Below are 23,190 nucleotides of genomic sequence, written 5' to 3' on the forward strand. Positions count from 1 at the left end.
ACTACCTTCCCAAGGGAGGTCACGCTACGCCAATATGATGTGTCAATTGAATATCTCTCTGTCACACACACACATACTATTGTGTGTCCATTTGAATCACACAAAGGCTTCTTAGGCCCGCTTGCACAATCAAGTTCAAGAGGTGTGCCACACATGGCAATGTCAGTTAGTAATGAATGTCAAATTCATAGGCTATAATCTAGTTGCTAGAAGATGCATCATTTTCATGGTGTTCACATTGTTGTCGGTGGTGAAAATACAGACCTAAATGTTATTGAAATTTTAGATATTCATATTTTCTAAATAAAGATCTATAATTATAATAAATTTGATCACACCTTCAATTGAAGGCTGAAAGATTCTAGGAGTGTACCAACGAGCCATGTCATTGTCTCCTGTAATGCTCTTAAAATTTTCATTCGGCATCAATCCAATGGGGGGTTATGCCTAAAAGGTCATAATCCTTCTTCATAGCCCAAGCTTCCACTGTGAGGCGCACATGGTGTATATCATTTAACCAATGCGCAAGCGCCACCTTTGGTCTAATTAGTCTCGTACCAGTCACCCACCCTCCATAATTCTTTATGTTTGCCTGTGCTCTGAATTGCCATGCCCGTCAAAACCCCTCTAAGTTAGCAAATGACCGTGGCAATACATTATCATGATCATTTGCTAACTAAGAGGGCTTTTGTAGAATATCATGCTTCTCATCCTCCAAGGTGATGCCAGTGTAGTACTGTGTTGTCGATGACATGTTGGAAAATAATTCTGCAATAGATTTTTTTTGAATTCCCTATGCTTTTGAGTTCATCATGTAGCTTATGATGCACTTTCTCTAGATGTTTCACGAAAAATGGGTACTTATCTCTAATTCATTCTAAGTAAACTTTGTTTGCAGAGTTTATGCCACTACATATTTCACATGCGTAATTCGAGTTGTCCATTAGAGTGAAAGTAATCTATGATCTTTTCTCTGGGTGGCCTCCAAAAACTTTGACTTTCCGCTTTAGAACAACACGTGCAATCCTTTAACTCCACCACTGCCTGATGATGTAGCTTGAAGTCATCGTGATGGGCAGCACATTCACACTGGAATCCATAAAATTACTGGATTCCTTATTCAAAAGAGAAACGGCCTTATAATAAGAGAGTAAATAGTAGAAGACTTAATATGATAGAATACATTATAGATAATTTAAGAGATCTAATTTGGTATGTTGCTATTTGTGAAATAAAAAATGAAGATATCATTGCTTGAATTAGGAGAAATCTAAGACATGAAATTTTCTGTATCCTCTGATTTATGTGGCATATTGCCTGTAACGCAAGTAATTCAAGGAGTGGACAAGTTAAACAATTCATTCAAAATTATATTTTATTAATTATTAAATTATTTTCTCTATGAATTTCACATCAAGAAATTCCATAGAGTGCAAGAAGAAGTACATACTTTTTTCGACATATTAGAAAATCAAGAAAAATAGACATAGCAGTAAAACCCTAAAATTAAATAAATCAAACTATTTTCAAACTTATAAAACTATTTTATTCACGAAATTATGTTAAAATACCACAAAATCAAGAAAAATCAGAAATTCATTAAAAATTATGATAAATCATTTTAAGCTTTAATAACATGATTTTCTAATCATTTTAATGAAATAAGAAAATTAAATACATAAAATCAGCACTGAAAATTGCATGATATTCAAGATCACCAATCTCGAGGGAGAAAAGAGGGAAAAAGAAATTTTTATAAAGAATTTGTGCAGTTTCTCATTCCAAAATTACATATTAGTTCATATTAATTCATGTGCTTATGTTTTCATTTTCATTAAAATGATCATAAATGCATGTTATTAAAGTTTTGAATTGTTTATGTTTGAATAATCAGATTTTAATTTCCCCTATTTTATAGTTTTATGGTGTTTTCTTACATTAAAAATTCAAATATATAATTTTCATATAATGTAAATAATTTTATTAGTGTATGATATTTTGAGAATGATATTCCATATTTTACCAAATTTCTGGTATTTATAAGTCACGATATATATTTTGAAAAAAAATTATAAAGCATAATATATTAAATATTCTAAAGTTTTTAATGCACTCTATTTGATTTAAACTGCTCCTATGCATGTGATGAACTCAAACGGAGTATCAAATTATACATATTTTACAATTATTTTGGCATTATTTTTATTTTATGTTGATTTTGATATTAATTCTCATTCCATAAATTAAATGAGCCATTTGGTTACAGACCCATTAATTCTTATTGGAGATATGTTTAAAGCAAGATTAATTTTGATGGATTTAACTCTTCTTTCTAGTATGTTAGTTTATACTTTGAAGCTTTGAAGTCTGATAATTAATAAAAAGAGAGAAAAAACTAATAGAAGAAAGAAAAAAATTGGTTTGTAGTGAAGCACATGGACTAAGCCAAGCGCGGCAACACTCAAGCCACTTGGAGGCACGCGAGCGCTAGGTGTTCACCTGCAGCTGGCAAGCGCCAGCACCCAGTGCAAGCATCATCCATCCAATCAGCACAACACAAGAAGCCCACAAGGTGTGCCACATAGAACCCAAACACACAGAGGCCCAACAGATAGACAACAATGCCTATGTATGCACACAGGGAAGGGTAAAATCAATTCATATAAGAGAAACATGTGAAATTTATATTTTTATACATGTCTTAAATTTCTTCCATATGAGATTAACTTTTATATGCTTTGTAAACCCCAGGCTGGCTGGGTCATTCAAAAGATAATACAAGGATCGAGGCCCAAAGGGGAAAGATCTTCAGAAATATGGCAAGACACTATGTACGCGCTTCGAGCCAAGCTGGCCCAAAGCCCACGTCATTATAGGCTTCTTTTAAGTTTTTTGATGTAATCTTATTCATTTGATCTTCTTAAATGAAGATTGGACAGTGATATTTAAAATATTACAACTTTATACTCTTTCTCTTCTTCTCGCAGTTTTATAATTTGCTAGCAGATGCTGATAAAGATGGTGTGGCCGCACGATCTGCAAATTAGGAGGTTGGTCGCTGATAAGGCAGCTGATATGGCGGCCGACGTGTCAAGGAAGTGTACACAATAAGTTCCACGGGGTTCAAGGATGTGATTTAACCACGCTCTTTATCCCCTTCTTAGACCAGATCCAACGACTGGCCACACATGATCCAACGGCCTAAGTGGAAGCTGATGGGGGACCGTTCAGACAATGCCAGGACGGGACGAGTCCAACCACACCAGGCTGCTCGTGCCGATGCTCACCAACCAGGGTTCAAGTACTCCACGTAAGTATCATTTCATTTCGCGCTGTATTTTGTTTGGTTGTATTTTCGTTTATGGACCTTACGGACTAGGCTGGTGTTTGGGCTTTGTCCATGTTGTTTTTCATTTCTTTTGTAACCATTGAATAGAGGACGAACCACATCTTGCGACGGTTCCTCCTCTAAATGACGTCACTTGGCACCTATCCTCACTATATAAGGGGATAGCATGCCCAAGTGAAAGGGACTTTTTTGGATGAATTGAACTTTGTGTTTTCTTTCTATCTTAGTGTTAGGGAGATTCAGATAGAAGTTAGAGAAGTAGAGGCAACGTGGTTGCTCCCTTCCTCATGTTGAGATCACTCCGTGAGTCTCCGCCCCACGTTCTCACGTCGAGATCACTCCGTGAGTCGTCACCACACGTCTCCGTCGAGATCACTCTGGAACAGTTCTTGAAGAATCAAGATTTACAGCTCTTGGGGCGTTGATGTCATATTTGTTTCCTCGTCGAGATCACTCCGAGGACGTGTTGATGTCACCCGCCGTCATCAGCCATTTCCCACCAGAAGCCAGTCGTCGTACCAACAAAATCCTCCAAGATTCAAACGCTTGCCTTCCCCTCTTGGAGTTTTTGAGCGGTTACTTTCAAGTAACCCAGAATTCTTGATCTGCCGCCGTCGCCAACAACGCCGACGCCAGTGCTTTGCCTCCCAGCTCCCTGCTCCACCAGCGCGATCAGCTGTCATCACACTGCCGCACCCCGCCCGCGCGCTGGTCCTCAGCCGCACGCCCCGCTGCCATCTTGCGGACGTCCTGCGCGTCGCGCGCCCTCCGCGCGCGCGCCCGCACGCGCCAGCGCATGCGCCGCTTGCACCCGTGCCCCGCACGCCCGTGCGCCCGCGTACCGCGCGCCTGCACGCCGCGTGCCCAAGCGTCCTCACCTGCCACGCCCGCGGTCTCCCAGCACGCCCAAGCCAGCGCGTCTCCCGCACGCACTCGCCACACCCATGCCCGCGCATCGCCCGCGCCCGCAGCCCCGCGCGCACACGCCCGCGTGCTTGCGCCCACATCTGCGCGCTGATACGCTCAAGCCTCGCGCGCCCCGCGCCAACACAACCGCGTGCTCAGCTCTGTGCTCACGCACTCCCGGTCCTCCAGCACGCTGTCCAGTGTCCTACCATCGGTGTCTCGCCGTCAGTGCTTCACCATCGACTAGATCCCTCTGTACCGGAATACCCCTCTGTGGACTTCCGTCAATCAGGTATCTTCTCGTCTTCCCCCCCCCCCATTACATTTCAATATCATTACTTGTTGCAGTGCCGTCCTCCCCTATCAATTCCTCTGCCTAAGACGACGACGACCATCGATATAGGATAGCCACTTGTCGAGAGTTAGGATCTCATTGGGGTAAACGATTACTCGCTGATCCTTAGGCTTGGAAAAATTCAGGGCCGTCAAATGCCCCTTACACCGTAGCCGTCTTAAATTGGTCTGAAGGGTCATTGGGAGTCTAGCTTGATCAATCTCTCTCTCATCGGAAATCCGTCGACCGTTCACCCTCGTCATAGACGTCTCTTATTGCTCATTGGGGTTTTTCCATCGACATTCATTTCACCTAAACAGAATTATCGAACTCAATTCATTATCTTTACTGTGACGTAATACGAACCATCGATCCCGGTGGAATTGTATTACATCAGAACCCCAGGACCGGTCCACGCCATCCACGGTCATTGGAGTTCGTGTTGGAGCCTTAAAAGGGGGTCTATAGTCGCCAAATTTCATTTTCTGATGGAGACACTTAGTGGTGACAGGAGACCCATTTTTGGGTTTTCCTTACTCATCTAGGGATTTGACAGCTCCCTTGAGGCTTGGGAAGCTCAGGACAGCACCGGTGGAGCTCCATCTTGTTGTGGATTTTTGCCACATGGAGAAAGTCAAGTAGAGGTGAATACCGATATTAGGGGGCGGTGATTTGCATCCCCAATCTCCATCCGCCTGAATCAGGCTGATTCAGGTAAGTTGTTGGTCCCCATTTAGTATCTTTAAACAAGTTTATCATACTCAGATTCATGGATGGAGCTAAAATAATCTACCGAGTTTGATTTCATCATGTTTCCATAGCACCACCTATTTGAGGCATTTTATTGAGCACGTATCTGACTCTAAGGAATTTCCTCTGATTTATCACATTTTACTATCGATTTTACCTTATAAAATACTTATCAAATATTATAAATTCATTAGTAGTTTTATGGATATTTGATATAGTAACTAAGAAGATAATGAAACTTATTTATAGTATTCTAATGAAGGGTTATGTTAATATAGGTAGTGGAAGAGTTAATTAAGATTAAAAAGCTGCTTTATAATATTCTAATCTACCTATTAATCATATAATATTACAAACATTCAACTGTTAATTACTTTTATTACCTCTCGCTATCATTTCTTATCCTCTCCATCTCTATCAAATTAAATAATATTTTCTAAAATCAAATTAATATATCCTCCCACTATCTCCCGTAATATTTATAATTGCTTTCATCATATTTCACGATATTCTTTTTCATTAGACTTTACAAAATAAACACTCCTATATATCTCTTATTTTAAATATAACCAACATATTTATTACAGTAAATAAACTTCTTTTCCTCTACTAAGAATAGAATATTATTATCCTCTCTAGCTTATTAATCTTAATTAACTCTTCCACTACCTATATTAACATAACCCTTCATTAGAATACTATTAATAAGTTTCATTATCTTCTTAGTTACTATATCAAATATCCATAAAACTACTAAGCCTAAGAAATGATATAGTTCACACCCTATTGTATAACTCTCTTACCTATTCCTTTGACTACTACTCTCAATCACTACTTATTATTATATATATTCTTAATTTCTCCATTTCCCTAGCTACCTCTTTGTACTTACTTATCTTCACCATTTCACTTTATTGATTATCATTACTATCACTTTTCTTATTCATGTTTTAAATAATTTTTCTTGTCATCATTATTACCATCTTATTTCCCCTAGCCTTCGCTCAACTACAGATCCATCTTTTTAAAAGGCCAGTCCATGTGGAGACAACCTCACTCAAACTATACATATTTTTGACTGAGTTTATATAATTAAAAATTGTATTTTATTTGGGGGAATTAAATTTACAATGACACTAAAATTAACATAGTAGTTTGCCTCCATCAAATTGGTGTCATTTCCCAGGACCTCACTTTTTGATTTTAGGCAAATATTTACAATCTTTTACAATTCGTAACTTGCCTCTGCCAAATTTATTTTATTTAATCTGATCCTACACATAATGCAATCCAATTTGTTAGGATTGCAGCTAATGATTGCAGTTGGCTAATGATTAACTCATTTCTTACAAGGTAATTTTAAATATTACTTTTAACCTCAGCAAGCTTGCAACCAATGAAAAAAGATCCCCTTTAGTAATTAAAGATGCACCAAATTTTCTTAACGACGTGGATACATGTGGAATTGTGTGATTGCCTAAATTTAAAAAGAGTACTTAATACATTGAAATGCATTTAGCATTTCACATTTTTCAGGTTCACGTGGCACCAAGGGATTGGAAGCACAAAATTAAATATAGTCATTTTTGCACAGAAATTAAAGCTAATCAATCTTTATGTGTTTGAGGACACATGTCCGCATCAGATTTAAAGCTTGAAAAATTAAGAAATTGGATGATTTTTTCAAATAAATCAAAGGTCACATGTTAGTGTGTTATTGTAGTGTCTCCTCAACTATAGACTACAACTTTGCATCTTTGAGAAATCTCAGGATTCCACACCACTCTGGCAATCCTAATGAGAGAAGAATCAAACAGCCCATGTCTTCCAACTTCAAGTCACAGTATCTAGCGATCTAGAAAGATTTTTGAGCTAAAAGTTGTAGGGTAGCTCTGTATTTACCTCCTCGATCCATCCATGGCCTTGGATCCATAAATAGACTCCAATTTTTATAAAAAAACACCTCAGATATTTTTACTAATTGTGATTAGTAGAGTGATTTTCTCAATTAAAATTTGTTCTAGTATTTTGAGTTGAATGATTGAAGAAGTGGTGATCTGAACAAGAACCTGATGACATGCATTTCTAGTGACTTATATTATTATATCCATGTGTATTTATGCATTAAATTGCTCATATTTGCATGTTATCAAGCTTAAAATGATTACATCTATTTTTAGAACAAATTTCTGAATTTTCTGTATTTTTTAGGATTTTCTAATAGTATATTCTAAAAGAATATAACTTTTGAGACAGAATATGATTTTTTCTGGAATTTTTGGATATTAAATTTGGAAAGATATGATTTTTCAGAGTCAAAATATGTATTTTTACGCATTTTTTGGGCTTTTATTTGCTTTAATATGAAATTTTAAGTATTTTGGTTTTTTTATGGCATAGGGTGACGTGGCGTGCCGATGCGCCGCCATGTCAGCGTCGAGAAAGAGATTTTTTTCTTTTGTTTTTTGTCCTTTTGACATGTACATGTGGCACGGAATACGAAAAGCCACGGAATACGAAAAGCCACAGAATACGAAAAGCCATGGAATATGAAAAGCCATGGAATACGAAAAGCCACAGAATAGCAAGTGCTTTGACTTCTTAACAAGCACAAAACTGATGACATTGATGAGGAGAGAGAAGAAATTAAAGGCTAGGATTGCTTCAACTTCCAACGGCCATAACTTTTGATGTTCCCCTCCTCTTTCTATCCATACCCTCTAATCTATAAATAGAGGCCTGGATCATTGTAAAAATCATCTTGAACTTGCTTCCTACTTGTGTAGGCTGATTGAAAGATAGTGAGTTTTGAGATCCATCAAGAGTGTTCTTGGTGTCCTGAGTGTGTGGGAAGAAGCATTGGAGAAGAGGGGGAGCTTACCGGCACTCGTAAATTGCTGTGATCCTAGCAGAACGTAAGGATCTAAGGTAAGTGTCCTCCCCTTACGTTGTCTCTTTCTCGTCACTATATTTAACATAATTAGGATTTATCATCGAGCTTGCACTCTCATTTCACTCGTGTTTCTTGTCTCTCCATCCGGGCCATCATACCACTCCATATCCAACCACTATCCTCATCCATCCCGTCGTTCATCGTCATATCCATCACAATCACTTACTCTTTTCTTTAAGTTAAATTAGCTCATAATTACATATCTTTTATCGATATCAGTAGCTCACCTCCTCAAATCTTGTTTTCGTCGATCCTCTCGGCCATCATCACTAGTATAAGAAAGTAATTCCTTAATCATCGTTCCCTGTGGAGACGATCCGTACTCATCACTAAGTATTAAGTACGGTTAAATATATTTTTATTGAATAATCTCAATCACCAACGACGAATTTTAACCCTAAAATTGAGATTATCAGAACCTTGAAGAGAAAACAATGTTTTGCTCGTTAGGCACATGATGAGGAGAGAAGTGTGATCTGTCTTTTTCTTACTCATGTCTTTATCTTTTTTTCTAGGTTATCATCGTCAAGGATAGCCTAGGTTTTTGCCATCAAACTTTGCCTCTTAAGAGCGTGTATCTACCTCCATCTTTGTTGCCACCACAGATGGTCAACCCAAACCACACGATCGCTTTGCCAATCATCAATGCACATCTGCAACGATCTCCATTGCAATCGGCAGCAGTATTTTGTTCATCCACTCTATTCAATTGATGCTAGTGCCATCAACTATCACCTAACACTACCAAAGCACCGACTAAGTTTTTTAATTTGAACTATCTAGTATTTCTTAGTGTAAAATTCCAATAAAATTCAAATTTTTATTTTATAAACTTAGAATAAATTAGATTAAGTAGAAATTTCATTGTCTGAAATATTTTGGATTAATTTTTACTAGTTTGAATTTTGAAAATTACATTTAATTACTTATATTTTATAAAAATCTTTGAAAATAGAAATTATAGTTACTTATTCAATACTTGCTCCTTGTAGAATCGATCCTTACTAGCTCTGTGCTTGTAAGGAAATTTATAAATATTTTGTAGTGAATCAGAAACCCAGAACAATGTAATTAACTTCAATCATCCACCTAGTGGGGGAAAAGCAAGAGGTACGTTATGTTCAAAAGGCAGCATTTCATAAAACCGTCACTCACTCAACAAGGTCGGCAGGTTGCACCTTATGCTTCACACTTAACTTGTTTTAACACCACCACAACACCAAGCAGCCTTTTCCAAAGAGCATACCTCAACCTTTGAGAGCACTTGTTTCTTGATGTGGAAATTTGGAGAGAATGCCTTGTTTGTGCCCATATATATATATATATATATGTATGATAGGAGTGAGGGCCCTGGAAAAAAGCCAAGCACAGAAGCCTTGGCAAGATATTTCAACCATCAGTACATGTAACATGCCAAGCCACTCCCTTAGACAAAGCCAGAATTACAACCCCATCCTCACATCCACTCAAGGTCAAGGCCCATGGGTTAGACTAAAACTAGTATCACCTTCACCTTAAATAAAAGAAGAGATCATTAAAAACAAATTATTTTAAATAAAACTCGTATAAATATTTTAAATGTGTAAAAGAAAATTAGAGATAATCATCTCTCATCCCATGCATGTACCCAAAATTTAATTAATCTAATCTACCATGCACGATCAGGAAACACATTGGAGAGATCATCAAGGACCCAGAAATCCAATTGATGAGCAGCACATCATCATGACCCATCTTCTGCCAGGCCGCAGGCATCTCTTTCAGCTTCTACTGTCATGCTTAGACAAGAAAAAGACGGTGGCGCCAACTTTGAATCTCACTCTGAGGAGAGGATCTTAGTCAAAGACTGAAAATACTGCCAATTTCTCATCTTCTTCTCGTCGCCTCGGGCATCCTGAAAGTTAAAGCGTTGACTTTGAATTTTTGTCAACGCATTGGCTCAGCAAAATTATCAAGAAATCTAGAAGGAAGAAAGAAAGAAACCTCGTATTTTTGAGCCAATGAGGACCAGAGGGACTTGCACTGGGCCGGGGAGCGGTCAATGCCCTGAAGGCTCAAGCTGTTGGAGATTTCCTCCCAGAGGACCATTCGAGCCTTGACGGTCTTGAATTTATCGTCAAGCTCCCTCCTTTTCTCGATCAGCATCTTGACTTCCTCAGGTTTCCACTTATTCCTCTTCACCCGGTTCTCTCGACTCGCCACGGCTGCTGCTGATGTCGCCTGAGCGGCTGGGCCAGCCTCGGTCTCCTCTAAAGGTTCGGCGGCATGCTGGGTAGGCTCTGAGGGGCGGTCGCTGCTGCCCTCATCAGCCGTCGAGTAAGACAAGACTATTTCCAGAGAAAAAAGTCAACCAAGACTCCTATTTACAAAGAGAGAATCTACTACTGAGTAAAGGATGAAAATCACCTTTAGATTGTTCTCCGCCTTGGGCAGACTCGTCAGCCGCCAAATCGGACTGTGGCTCAGCCACAGGAGAAAAAGAGTCGACCGTGACAGGGATCTTCTCCTCCTCCGATAACCCAACTGTATGAATGAATAGAAGAAATTACAAGCAGAGAATCTATGGAGGAGAGAAGGATGAGAATCACCTTCGACAGCCTCATCAGCTGGCAGGTGAGTCGTGGCAGGAGAGAAAGAGTTGACCAAGACTGGAACCTCCTCTTCTTCTGATTGCCCACCTGTATGAATGAACAGTGAAAGTTACTGTAGAAGCCAAGAGAGGATCGATGGATTGAGAAGAAACTAAAAATGTTCTGGTTAGGTCATTTGGTTCCATAACGAGTGTACATATAGAGAGTAGGAGAAGAAAGAGAGAGCAACACAGGGGTACAAAAGTAATTTGAAAAACTACATATTCAACAGTTACGAAAGAGAATCTACGGCGGGGAGAAAGAAGAAAAGCACCTTCAACAGCCTCATCAGCTGGTGAGTGAGTCAGCAGGGCCGTGGCCGGAGAAAAAGAGTTGACCAAGACATTAGTTTTATCATCCTCAGATTGCCCGCCCGCTTAAATGAATGAAGAAAGTTAAGAACAAAATCTTTCTTGAGGAGGGAAGGAAGAGGAGCACCTTTGGTTTGTTTTCCAATGTCATCTTCGTTGTCGAGCTTCTTTGACAAATTGAGATTGCTTTGGGATCTCCCACTGAGACGGCTCCTAAGATCATCAACAAACGCGGCGGCAGCAGCAGATGTGGTTGTGGTGGCAGTGGCAGCGGAGGCAGAATTTTCAATGGCACAGGCAATGACCTCTGGTCGCTTGCTGCTGTACTTCCTAACCACCTTTCTCAGGACTTCGGAGACGATCCTCTCGACGTGGTTCAGCGGAGAGTTGACCGGGAGGCTAGAGAGGGCAGCGTGGGCCGACTTGTAGAGGGCGTCAAGAAGCTTGCCCTTGTCAAGCCACAAGCAACGGGTGGTGATCCTTATCTTTCCCCTGAGGGAATTTTGGGAAGAACCATTGGCCTGTTGCCGGAAGATTTCCATGCTGGGCCAAAAATATTGAAAATTTTCACCACGCTGTTTATAAAATAAAAAATAATTAAAGATTATAGAATTGTATTTATGGGTACTTACTTGACAACGATGATCCCATCTGATGCTATTCTCAATCTCTCATCGACGCAGAGATCGCTAGATGTGCCAAACGCTTTGTCTCCATCGCTATACATTAGCTGTGATTGGCGATTATAAAACCATGATCAGAATCCTGAAAATATCAGCCACAGATAAAATAAATTGCAGAAGAGCAGCCCCACTTGAAAATCTTCTTTTCCCAAAGAAGTAAAACCGTTTGAAAGAACTCTGCGGTTCCGGAGATGAGAGACTCCAAGCATCTCTCCGTTCTTTATTACCTGCCGGACACAAAAAAGGTTATTCTTGGGACCCGTTCAAAATTGCATGAAAATAAAGGACAAGGCCTTTGAGTTTAGGATTCGGTGCAACATCAAACCCAATATCACGAAAATAAGAAATTGTAAATTAGTTGGATTCAAAGGTACTGCCATCTGTGAATTGCATTATCGAGAGATCAACAAGATATATGATGCTAGAAAAACGTAATTCAGAATTTTATAACGGTTAATTTTACATTCAATATCAGGAAGAACAACATGATAGAGCAAAGTGACATCCTTAGGAAGGTTGAAAATCAAGAACTTCATCCCCAAAATTGCAAGCATGAACTCATCTGCGGCAAAAAAATATAACTGATTTTTAGAATAAAATTTCCATAACGGTAAAATCTTCTCACAGTTGTATGACGGATCCCAGTTGACTTTCCGAGCAATTCATGCTCCTTGAGAAACAAAAGCTCCCCGTGGATAGGAAGAAAGTGCTGAGGCTTTACAATTCTGAGAACTTCCTCCTGCAAGAACCAAATCATCAGCCAATTAAGTTCATTTGAGATGCATTCGGCTGATAAACTGAAAATAATACTCAGACAAACGTTTCTCTCTCCTTGAAGACTTACGAGCTCTTCTTGGTATGCATGGCCAGAAGCATGAAGGCCTTCACTTCTACCCATAACTATGGTAGCACCAATATCCGATATCCTGTTCATCATCTTCATCACTCGACATTCATTACCTGGGATGACCTGAAAAAGATTCAAAATTTTTTTTGTGATGTTCTCTTCTCTGTCACATGTAAGGGAATTTGTATTCCATTAATTTTAAGTTAATGTGAAGTTTAAACTTAAAATTCAAGAAAAACAAACCAACCAGCAGGGCCCCAAGAGCGCACAAGGGCTCGGTCATACCCTCAGAGAATAGATAAGATGTCTTGCAAACAATTTACCTTTGCTGAGTATAAGATGACGTCATCCTTTCCAAGTTTGAGCGAGTGGCTGCTTCCAAATGATGCAAGATTAAGGGCAGCTCGAGGTTCTGCCTGACATTATGAATTATACCAATATAAATACAGAACATTGAGAAGAGTGTATCTAATCAAAGCAACTTACTTGAGACCCGGTTGTGACGATCACCAGATCTTTCGGAGAATAGGCATCAATGTCCTCTACCTTCACCTGCATGGGAAATCAAATTAAGATTCACTAATAACGGTCACTCGAGCAACTTCTATGCCAGGTTACTGGATGACAAAAGAAGGAAACTGATACATCTGTAAGGTTAAAAATAGCAGCAGGAGATAAAGTGAATACAAGAGAAAGATTTTAAAAAACCATAGGGTTAGCCTCAAAATATCAACGCCAGGAGACATGGGGGGTAATAGTTATCATAAGCGTACCAAACTTGGTTCGAGCTTTACGGGTTCCAGTTTAGGGTTGATTGTTTAGGGTTTAGGTAAATGATTTGCATAGTTCCAGATAAGTTCGCAAAATCTTCATAAAAAAGCTGAGTTTATCCAAAGATAATAATGTGAGTCCTTGCTCTATGGATCTGCCAAATGAAGAAAATAAATAAAATGACGATTACTGGAACTTAGGAAATTGACCCAATTTAAGATGAGCACTAAGACGTCATTGTTTACAACTTCCTTGAACCCAACTATGTCGTCAGTGCCTAATAATAACCAGTTTGAAATGGATTTCCTTTCTTCTAGATTGTTTTAGTAACCAGTGGCATATGCACTTGAGCTGAGTCCAATAATGTGTGCGGGCCTCTGATGGGGGCATGACTTGACGGAGGAACCCCAGGCTAAGAACGTTTGAAGTAGAGTAATTCAGGCAGGTTATTACATTCCAAGAATTTTACCCCCAATACCTCCTATCATAATGAAATGTGCAAGTCGTTATCTGATAGATAGAGAATGATAGAAAGATAGCCCTAAAACCCCTCTGAGAGGATCTCCCAGAAGATTCAACAGCTTATTGTCTGGCCTCCTTAGGGTAGAACTGCATATCTTTAAAGGGAACTAATCTAAAAATCAATAAAATACCCTTGACAGGGTTAGGGTATCCTAATATTATCAACAAAGTTAACATATCAAACTGTACAAGCTCTAAATGGTGTCAATCTCCTCATCGCATACCAAAGTTGAAGGGTCGATAGGCGCCTTTCCGTCCTTAAAAGCAGCATCCAAGTAAGTTCTGAGGGACATTCCGACAAGCACCTATTTTGATGGCAAAAAGTCAATTCTCTAGTAGCCAACAATTTAAAAATGAAATAGCATATGTAAGAACTAAGAAAGTTGAAGTAATCACCATTTTTCGACCAGCCAAATCGGCAGCCGCCTTTACACTTCCTAGACGGTGTATATTGGAGGCAAATTGTGTGGTCAAAATCCTTCCTTTGGCAGCAGTAATATGCCTCAGCAAAGAATCCGCAACAACACTTTCACTGACAGATCTTCCGGGCGATAGTATGTTGGTCGAATCACTCATCATCTGATGAAATTAAAGGACAGTAAAACTCGGAAAAAATCAGCATGAACAGTTATATTACTACATCCAAAAATATCAGAAAGGTCCTATTTCTCTTGTGTCGCCACAGGAATATTGAATTTCAGTGTCCATTTCATTAGTTTCTAAGTTTAAGAAAAAGGAAGACAAATTACTTTAAATTAGGCATATCTTTAAACATTACTTCAAATTAGAGGAACAAAAATCATTGAGAAATGATCTTCAACCTTGCTACCAATGACAAAAGCCATTAGTCATCTGCAAATTAAAATAAATCTTATAGATGATAATAGATACTAATGCATCCAATTGTCCTTTTTTCCTCATCAAACTCATTGTAAATAGAAGATAGAAGAGCCTTCGTCCCTTTGAACACTATTAACTGAGGAAAAAAAAATTTGAATGAATATCATCTGAGGAATTACAGTTGGCTTTGTCAAACTCGATACGGATGGAGTTCGAGCGCAGAAGCAAGAGAGGGATAGAAATACAACAAGAAAAGCCATAAATCCACAAAATCAAGATTCAATTACATTTACGGTTTCTCATCCATACAGAGGAGCAAAAAATAACATAAAATACCCTACTTCCTACTGCGTTTTAACATTATATGCAACAAAGTTCTTCTGACAACAGAGATCAGGATGCAGAAAGAGGCTTACAAGAGTGACGCCTTCCTTGGAGAGTTCCTCCAAAGCTTCTCGATCAAAAATTTTACCATCCACAGGCGACTCATCAATCTGAGTATTCCCGTGATATGTAGACCAGATTCAACAAGATGAAACAGAGAAATTGATATACAAGAAAAAAAAGTTGAAAAGTTAGACTAGAAAAATTTTACCTTCCAGTCCCCTGTATGAAGAATTGTGCCGTCACTACACCGTAACACCAATCCGCAGCAATCAGGAATGGAATGGGTCACTCGAATCGGTTCAACCTCAAACGGTCCAGCTTGGAATCTCGTCCTTATTTTAAATACTTTCAGCCTGGACGGGACAAATATTCCGAATTCCTTCAGACGCTTCTTGATGAGCTGTATTGGCGAAGATCGGATCACTTATTGTCAGACAACAGCGGGAGGATAGACATTCAATGTTTTCATAGGGTGCTGTTGGCAAAATTATAATCTCCTATCTGCCAACTGACTTCAACGTTCAGTGCAGCCGTACCTTCTCTCTTCCATTCTTTTGAATTTCTTGCTTTGTTATTTAATTTAAATCAGTCTAATTTATATTTTATATTTTTATAAATTATGTTCTAGGTAAAATATAGAAATTTAATGACTATATACTAGTGATAAAAAATGAGTATATAAAAAGATTAAATACTTATTTAAAAAACTTAAAAATAAATATATAGCAATGAAAATCGTATCTATATTTTGGATGATAAAAAAGACGCTTATCATTAATGAACTGTATGAGGTCCCTTGATATCAACTTGGAAAATTCAATAGACCAAAGTGAAACATTATTTGAAGTAGTGATATACCCATGAAATCAGGATAACATAACAAAAAATTATGTCAAAAGAAGCATAACGATACCTCCATAGTGAAGGAAGAAGAAAATATTGGTGTATTGGGATCCAACGCTGGAATTACCTGGCATTAGAGAGCAGTAAAAGAATGATGTCAATGCTTAGAAATGTATTCATCAGTATATAATGGCGAAGAGAATCATACCCAGGGCAATGCACCAATATGATCTTCGTGACCATGAGTGATTATAATAACTTCTATCTTATGACTCCATTTCTTGATAAATGTGGTATCGGGGATGATCTTCTGAACCCCTAGTTCATCGTAACTACAGGTGGATAAATAAAAAACAACATCAAGAAACATATATGGAAAGAAAAATTGGAAGATAAAGGGCATTTTCTAATTTAATCCGTCAAATTTGACGAGTAATCAACCAAGAATGTGATAAAAAAATGACTGAAATGAACAATCCAAGGTTCTTCTCTAGAAAATGATTAAAATATTCGGGAGGGTCACCGATTTTGTGTGATCTCTCCTATCTTGCTTCAAAAAAAATATTAAGATATTGGTTTTTTCGCCTGAATTTATTAGAATCGTCAAGGAGAACTTACTCAGGAAACATGACTCCTGCGTCAATCAAAATATATCTATCATGATTCCCCACAAGCATACAATTCATTCCTATTTCGCCCAATCCACCAATGGGTAGAACTCTAAGAGGAGGCCCATCTGATCCTTCATAAAACTTTTCCATCTTACGCTGAACAGAATCTTCCATACTCTTTCTTGGGCCATCAAGCCTTCCAGATCGTTTTCTTGTCGGCCTAGAGCCCTTGGCACCTGCCAGATAATTGAAGAATGAAATGAGTGACGCAAACTGGATTTAAATTTTCTCCAAAATAATCAAAAACTACCCCCAAAAATCGATTAAAAAACATGACATTCGAACAATAGGAGAATGCCACTTGATAGCACGTCGTAGGAAAAAATGTGAGACCAGGACAAAAACACATAAAAGGATAAATATTTTACCATGAATTTTAAGGAGTAATGAAAAGGCAAGAAAACCTGAAAATTACCACCAGAAACGATAGCCTGAGCTAATTTGTAGTACAACGTAGGAAAAATTGTGAGAAGAAGATAAAACCATGAAAGTAAAAATATTTTATTGCGGTTTTTCACAGAGTAGAAAATGAACAGTCAAGAAAGCCATAAAACACCAGCAGAAGCCCAAAAATAGAGTAAACACGTAAAATCTTAAGAAAAGGACATACCAGGAGTAGCACAACCTTGGGACAATTTTACGGGAGCAAAAAAAAACCATAAAGAGAAAATATTTCACCACATAAGAAAGAGCATAAATACCGATTAAAAGCATACAATAAGACCAGGACAACGTCCATGTTAAGCACAACCAAGGAAAACTGCGAGACCAAGAGAAAAAGCACAGAAATTTTACAACTTCTTACACAACAAGAAAACAGACAGACAAAAAATTGCAGAAAAAAATCACAAGCAGACGCTCAAAAAATCGACCTAAAACATAATTTGTTCACAGAAGCACAAGATTAAAAACCCTTAAAAGATGTAAAATATTTCCCCACAAAAAAAGAAGAATTCAAAACTTCGAGAGAATGTCAATGCACAGCACGCCCAAGGAGAACGGCGACACCAATAAAAAAAAACCCCAAAAATCACAAAAATTCTACCACGCTCTCACACAACAAGAAAACAAACAAGACAAAAAATCACCAGCAGAGGCGCAAAAAAAAAAATCTCAAAACACAAAATTGCTCACAACAGGTAAAGATCAAAAACCCGTTAAAAAAGGTAAAAACCTTGACACAAAGAGAGATGAACTGAAGGAGGCCAATACCAGCACCGGAAGCGGGGACGGCAACAGCGGTGATAACGGAAGATTTAGCGCGATAGGGCCTCTGAGAAGCGGTACAAGGGCAGAGGCAAGCGGGGGCGATAAGAGAAGCCATGAATCTACAATGGGTAGAAGGAAATAGGGCAGAAGGCCCTCTCAAAAACCCTCCCCTCGAGCTCGGCGGAAGGGGAGAAGTGGCCGCTGCTGAGCTTCTTCTTAGCTGAAATATCTCTCCTCTTATCGCCTTTCACAGTAGGACGGGCCCACACATGTACACTCACTCCCACGTGCGAACTGGGATTTTTGTGACTGTTATTGAAGTGTTTATACCAGAGGAAGGCTTGTTTCTTGAGGGGTTTTGGAGTGGCTTCCTGTCATGTGAAGAGAAATCTTGTACTTTGGAGGAGTATGTGTTTCATTTTTTTAGTACTTTGGAGAAATGTATGTTTCATTTTTTTAGCACTTTGGAGAAGTATATGTTTCATTTTTTTAGTACTTTGGAGAAATGTATGGTTCATGGCTAGTTGTCATTTGAGAACTATGTGTTTCATTTTTTTAGTACTTTGGAGAAATGTCTGGTTCTTGGCTAGTTGTCATTTGAGAACTATGTGTTTCATTTTTTTAGTACTTTGGAGAAATGTCTGGTTCTTGGCTAGATGTCATTTGAGAACTATATGTTTCATTTTTTGGTAATTTAGAGAAATATATGTTTCATGGCTAGGTGTCATTTGAGAACTATGTGTTTCATTTTTTAGAACTTTAGAGAAATGTATGGTTCGTGGCTAGATGTCATTTGAGAACTACATGTTTCATTTTTTTTGTACTTTGGAGAAATGTCTGGTTCTTGGCTAGATGTCATTTGAGAACTATATGTTTCATTTTTCGGTAATTTAGAGAAATATATGTTTCATGGCTAGGTGTCATTTGAGAACTATGTGTTTCATTTTTTAGAACTTTAGAGAAATGTATGGTTCGTGGCTAGATGTCATTTGAGAACTATATGTTTTATTTTTTTGAGTACTTTAGAGAAATGTATGTTTCATGGATGGATGTCACTTAAGAACTATATGTTTCATTGATGGATGTCATTTGAGAACCATAGGTTTCATTTTTTAGTATTAGAAGAAATGTATGTTTCGTGCCTGGATGTCATTGGAGAGCTAAATGATTAATTTTTTTACTACTTCGGATAAATGTATGCTTCGTGGCTGGGAGTCATTGGAGAGGTATATGATTAATTTTCTTAGAACTTTGGAGAAATGTATGTTTCATGGCTGGGTGTCATTGGATAAGTATATGCTTAATTTTTTTAGAACTTTGGAGAAATATGTGTTTCATGGCTGGGTGTCATTGGAGAACTATATGTTTAATTTTTTAGAACTTTGGAGAAATGTGAGTTTCATGGCTGGGTGTCATTTGAGAAATTTATGTTTTATTTTTTAGTACTTTGGAGAAATGTGTTTCATTTACCAGTACTTTGGATAAATATATGTTTCGCGGCTGGCTGTCATTTGAGAAATGTGGGTTTCATTATCTAGTACTTTGGAGTGCCTTCTTTGGTATAATTTCTCAATTCTGAAATTTATCTTATCATGTGTGTATTCTATGGAAATTTCATTATTTTCGTAATGTCGTGTGAATTGGACTCAGGTTTTGTGAGGATTATATTGAATCTAACGTTTATGGAAAGGTACAACTGATAATCTCACTTTTAGGGTTAAAATTTGTCGTTGGTGATTGAGATTATTCAATAAATATATTTAACCGTACTTAAAAATATTTAGTTAGGGATGAGTACGGATCGTCTCCACAGGGAACGAAGATTAAGGAATTACTTTCTTAACTCGTGATGTTCTTATGAGAAGATCGACAAAAGCACGATTCAAGGATATGAGCTAGTGATATTGATTAAGAAGTACTAAATGTATATGTTATTTCAACTAAAATAAAGAGTAAATGATTGTGACGGACACGAAGATGAACGAAAGTATAAATGAGGATAATGGTTGGGTATGATGGCACGGATGGAGAGCGAAACACGAGTGAAATGAGAGTGCAAGTATGATGATAAATTCTAATTATGTTAAATATAGTGAAGGGAAAGAGACAACGTAAGGCGAGGACACTTACCTTAGATCCTTATGTTCCGCCAGGATCACGGCAATTTATGAGTGCCGGTAAGCCCCTCCTCTTCTCCAATGCTTCTTCCCACACACTCAGGACACCAAGAACACTCTTGATGGATCTCAAAACTCACTATCTTTCAATCAGCCTACACAAGTAGGAAGCAAGTTAAAGATGAATTTTACAATGATCCAGGCCTCTATTTATAGATCCGAGGGTATGGATAGAAAGAGGAGGGGGAGACGAAGCAACGCTGAAAATTTCAGCTAAATCGGAGTTGTAGATCAAAAGTTATGGCCGTTTCAATTTGAAGAAATCCTAGCCATTGATATTTTCTCTCTCCTCGTCATCGGCGTCGTTTTCCGTGCCCGTTGAGAAGTCAAAGCGCTCCGCATTCCGTGCTTTACGTCTTCTGCGTGTGCGCTTTTCGAAGTCCACGTGTACCTGAAGAAAAGTCAAAGAAAACAAAGCAAAGAAGAAGAAAAAAAAAGAAGCAAAACACGTTTTGTTTTCGGAGGGAGACGTGGCGGCGCGACAGCGCGCCACGTCACCTTCTTCTTTCTTCTTTTTCTTTCTTTTAAACGAGTGGCTGTGAGTGTGCCACGTCACCCGGCGCCAAAAAAAAACCAAAAACATTTAAAAATTCATATTAAATAAAATAAAAGCCCAAAAAATACGTATATATATATTTTTGACTCAGAAAAATCATTTTCTATCTCAAAAATAATATTCTTTTAGAATATATTGTTAGAAAATCCATAAAAATGCAGTAAAATCAACAAATCATTCTAAGAACAGATTTAATCATTTTAAGATTGATAACATGCAAATATAAGTAATTAAATGCAGATAAATAGGTAAATATGATCATATAAGGTACTTAAAATGCATGTTATCAACAACCCTTCAACAAACTACTGTTCTTTCTACGAACTTTTGAATGGCTAGCTGATTGCCCGCGCCATATGAAAACAGATCTTGACTTTTGAGAAATCTCTTTCATGTTCTAGTACTTCGGAGTGCCTTCTTTTTTAAATATCATTTCACAATCCTGAAATTTACCTTATAATGTGTGTGCTCTAGGAAAAGTACATTATGTTTTATTATCATATATGTTAGTTAGGATTAATGTTATCACGATAAATTTTAGCAAATCCATAATTATTTGGGTGTGGTATTCAAGTTTTTTGAGATGACATTTAATAAGAGTCTGTGGAAGATTAGTTTCCATTAGTAAGCTCAAGTGCTCATGGGCATGATTTAGTGGCAATATTTAGTTTGTAACCTGGCCGTGGAAAAAAAATACTTTAATGTTCTACTCTGCATATCCCACAATAGAAATATTAATTTTACATGAGACAGAAAGCTTCAAATGACGTGGTTCCTGAAATGTTTGAGTCCAGGCTATTGATTCTTATCATAACACGGACATGCCCTTGATCAAGAAAGTGATGTAGAGTGAATCAATATATTAGCCTGTTGTAATGAAATGGGAAATCCTGGCAGGGTAGCATGTCATGTTCAATGTTGTGATGTTCAGCCAAAATATAGCAAAACTGGTTTCCACCCAAGGAAGGAGGTGACGCCATTGGTTGTGGTTGTTCACAAGATGAGTAGTGATTTTGTTTCTCCACTAGCTATCAATAGGGGACTCAGTGCACTTAGCATTGAGCTTCTTATGAACGAAGTGTAGATTGAGTGCCGAGAATCAACTTATTCTCAACATGGGAATAGTTATAACGAGGAACACTTATGCAAGGTGTGCCAATCTCTCGTGCGGTCCCTATAGAGTGCAAGTTATATTATTTCCTTTTAACATATTGTATTGACACTGATGAGTAGCATTTTGAATAGAACATGATGGCCAGATAAGTGGATGGGGCCCCTAGAAAGATGGGATTTCAAGTGCTTAGGAAAAAAAATCTGACCAATATTACTTGGTTCTCGCTATGCATGGATCAGTGACACATTTATACAAGTTTCAAAATTAACTTTGCATCTGCATCTGAGATACACACCGATATAGACGTAACGAAAGAAGCTGTTTGACAATATTTTGTAAACTTTGTTAGAATTTTAACATTTCACATAACAAGGAAATAAAATTTTATATCGGAGTACAATTTGCGTAAAAATGAGAACAATCTTGTTATGTATGTTTAACATATTATAGCCGGACTTATCAATTGAATCGCGTTTATCCATTACTATTATTAAATATTTGCATATCTTATCATAAAAGCAGTTTTTTCCCATAATAGTTATATTTTGTGGCATAAGTTTCCTTGAGTATTTGATGATATTTTTATGCATTTTCATGTTGCTTTTAGAAGAATATCTAAATCATATGAGTAAGTGTATAATTATTGATTTGAAAATATATAATTATATTAAATTTAACTTTATTAGAAATCATGTTTATTTTTTCTAAGCTTCATCATACTTTCATTATCAAATACTGAAAAACCTTAATAGAAATATTTTATGTCCTAACTATCTAAAACATGTTTCTATAAATCTAGAGTGGGTCTTAACTATTTGTAAAACAATATTGCCTAGGCCCTATATCCCATCTGGATGGCAAGCTGGTTTTGGGCATTGACGTGGAAGGTTTGAAGTCAGTGCAGGAGTCCCAACTTTAGACTTTTACACGTAGCATCTACCCCTCTTTGGCAGTCCCCCACCAACGATAGACCAGAATCTGGGTTAAACAAGTCTTTTTAAGGCTTTGATGTATGCAACAATATATATATATATATATATAAATTACTTAAGGTAAGGTAAGTAAGGGTAGAATCCACAATGAGCAGGTAGTGAGAGAGTAAAATAATTTTTTAGGTGATTTTATATTTTTATTGATTTTTAACTATTTTTGCAAATGTCAAAACAATGATATGAAGGAAAATTAATCAAAACAATTTTAAATAAATGAAATAAATATTTATGTTGTTTCCAATAAGTTCTAATAATTTATTATGATTTTTTTAAAAAATAGGACTTTAGGACAATAAATAAAATTTAAGGACAAATAGAACCTTAGGTTGCTCTTCCGGTAGTGAA

At 37.6% G+C, this 23,190-nt stretch overlaps 1 protein-coding gene across 3 annotated transcripts; it reads right to left on the minus strand.

Moving 5' to 3' along the window:
* Positions 1 to 9,826: 9,826 nt before the first annotated feature.
* Positions 9,827 to 18,226, minus strand: EMB2746 (RNA-metabolising metallo-beta-lactamase family protein). 3 transcript variants are annotated; one of them, XM_078591018.1, is made up of 20 exons: positions 18,010 to 18,226; positions 16,745 to 16,973; positions 16,335 to 16,458; positions 16,197 to 16,253; positions 15,492 to 15,683; positions 15,313 to 15,390; positions 14,453 to 14,635; positions 14,281 to 14,361; positions 13,250 to 13,315; positions 13,087 to 13,179; positions 12,761 to 12,886; positions 12,542 to 12,655; positions 12,048 to 12,143; positions 11,866 to 11,963; positions 11,361 to 11,776; positions 11,197 to 11,214; positions 10,881 to 10,970; positions 10,699 to 10,815; positions 10,276 to 10,619; positions 9,827 to 10,186 (listed from the first exon to the last, which is right to left on the minus strand). In XM_078591018.1, exons 1-20 carry the CDS (start codon positions 18,119 to 18,121, stop codon positions 10,109 to 10,111), a joined length of 2,712 nt encoding a protein of 903 aa, XP_078447144.1. In that variant the 5' UTR covers positions 18,122 to 18,226; the 3' UTR covers positions 9,827 to 10,108. The 3 variants fall into 3 exon arrangements, with proteins under 3 accessions (XP_078447144.1, XP_078447142.1, XP_078447143.1); XM_078591016.1 differs by having other exon boundaries at positions 11,197 to 11,298; XM_078591017.1 differs by having other exon boundaries at positions 9,827 to 10,205; positions 11,197 to 11,298.
* Between the last annotated feature and the right edge of the window lie 4,964 nt (positions 18,227 to 23,190).

This window comes from Wolffia australiana, chromosome 20, assembly GCF_029677425.1.
Source record: "Wolffia australiana isolate 7733 chromosome 20, ASM2967742v1".
NCBI lineage: Eukaryota > Viridiplantae > Streptophyta > Magnoliopsida > Alismatales > Araceae > Wolffia > Wolffia australiana.

Coding starts and splice junctions, on each gene's coding strand:
- EMB2746 (XM_078591016.1), bottom strand. CDS start 18,121: ATGGCTTCTCTTATCGCCCCCGCTTGCCTCTGCCCTTGTACCGCTTCT. Junction 14,636..15,312: donor CCAAGGAAGGCGTCACTCTT/GTAAGCCTCTTT, acceptor TAATTTCATCAG/ATGATGAGTGATTCGACCAA. Junction 12,887..13,086: donor TCATCTTATACTCAGCAAAG/GTAAATTGTTTG, acceptor AATCTTTTTCAG/GTCATCCCAGGTAATGAATG.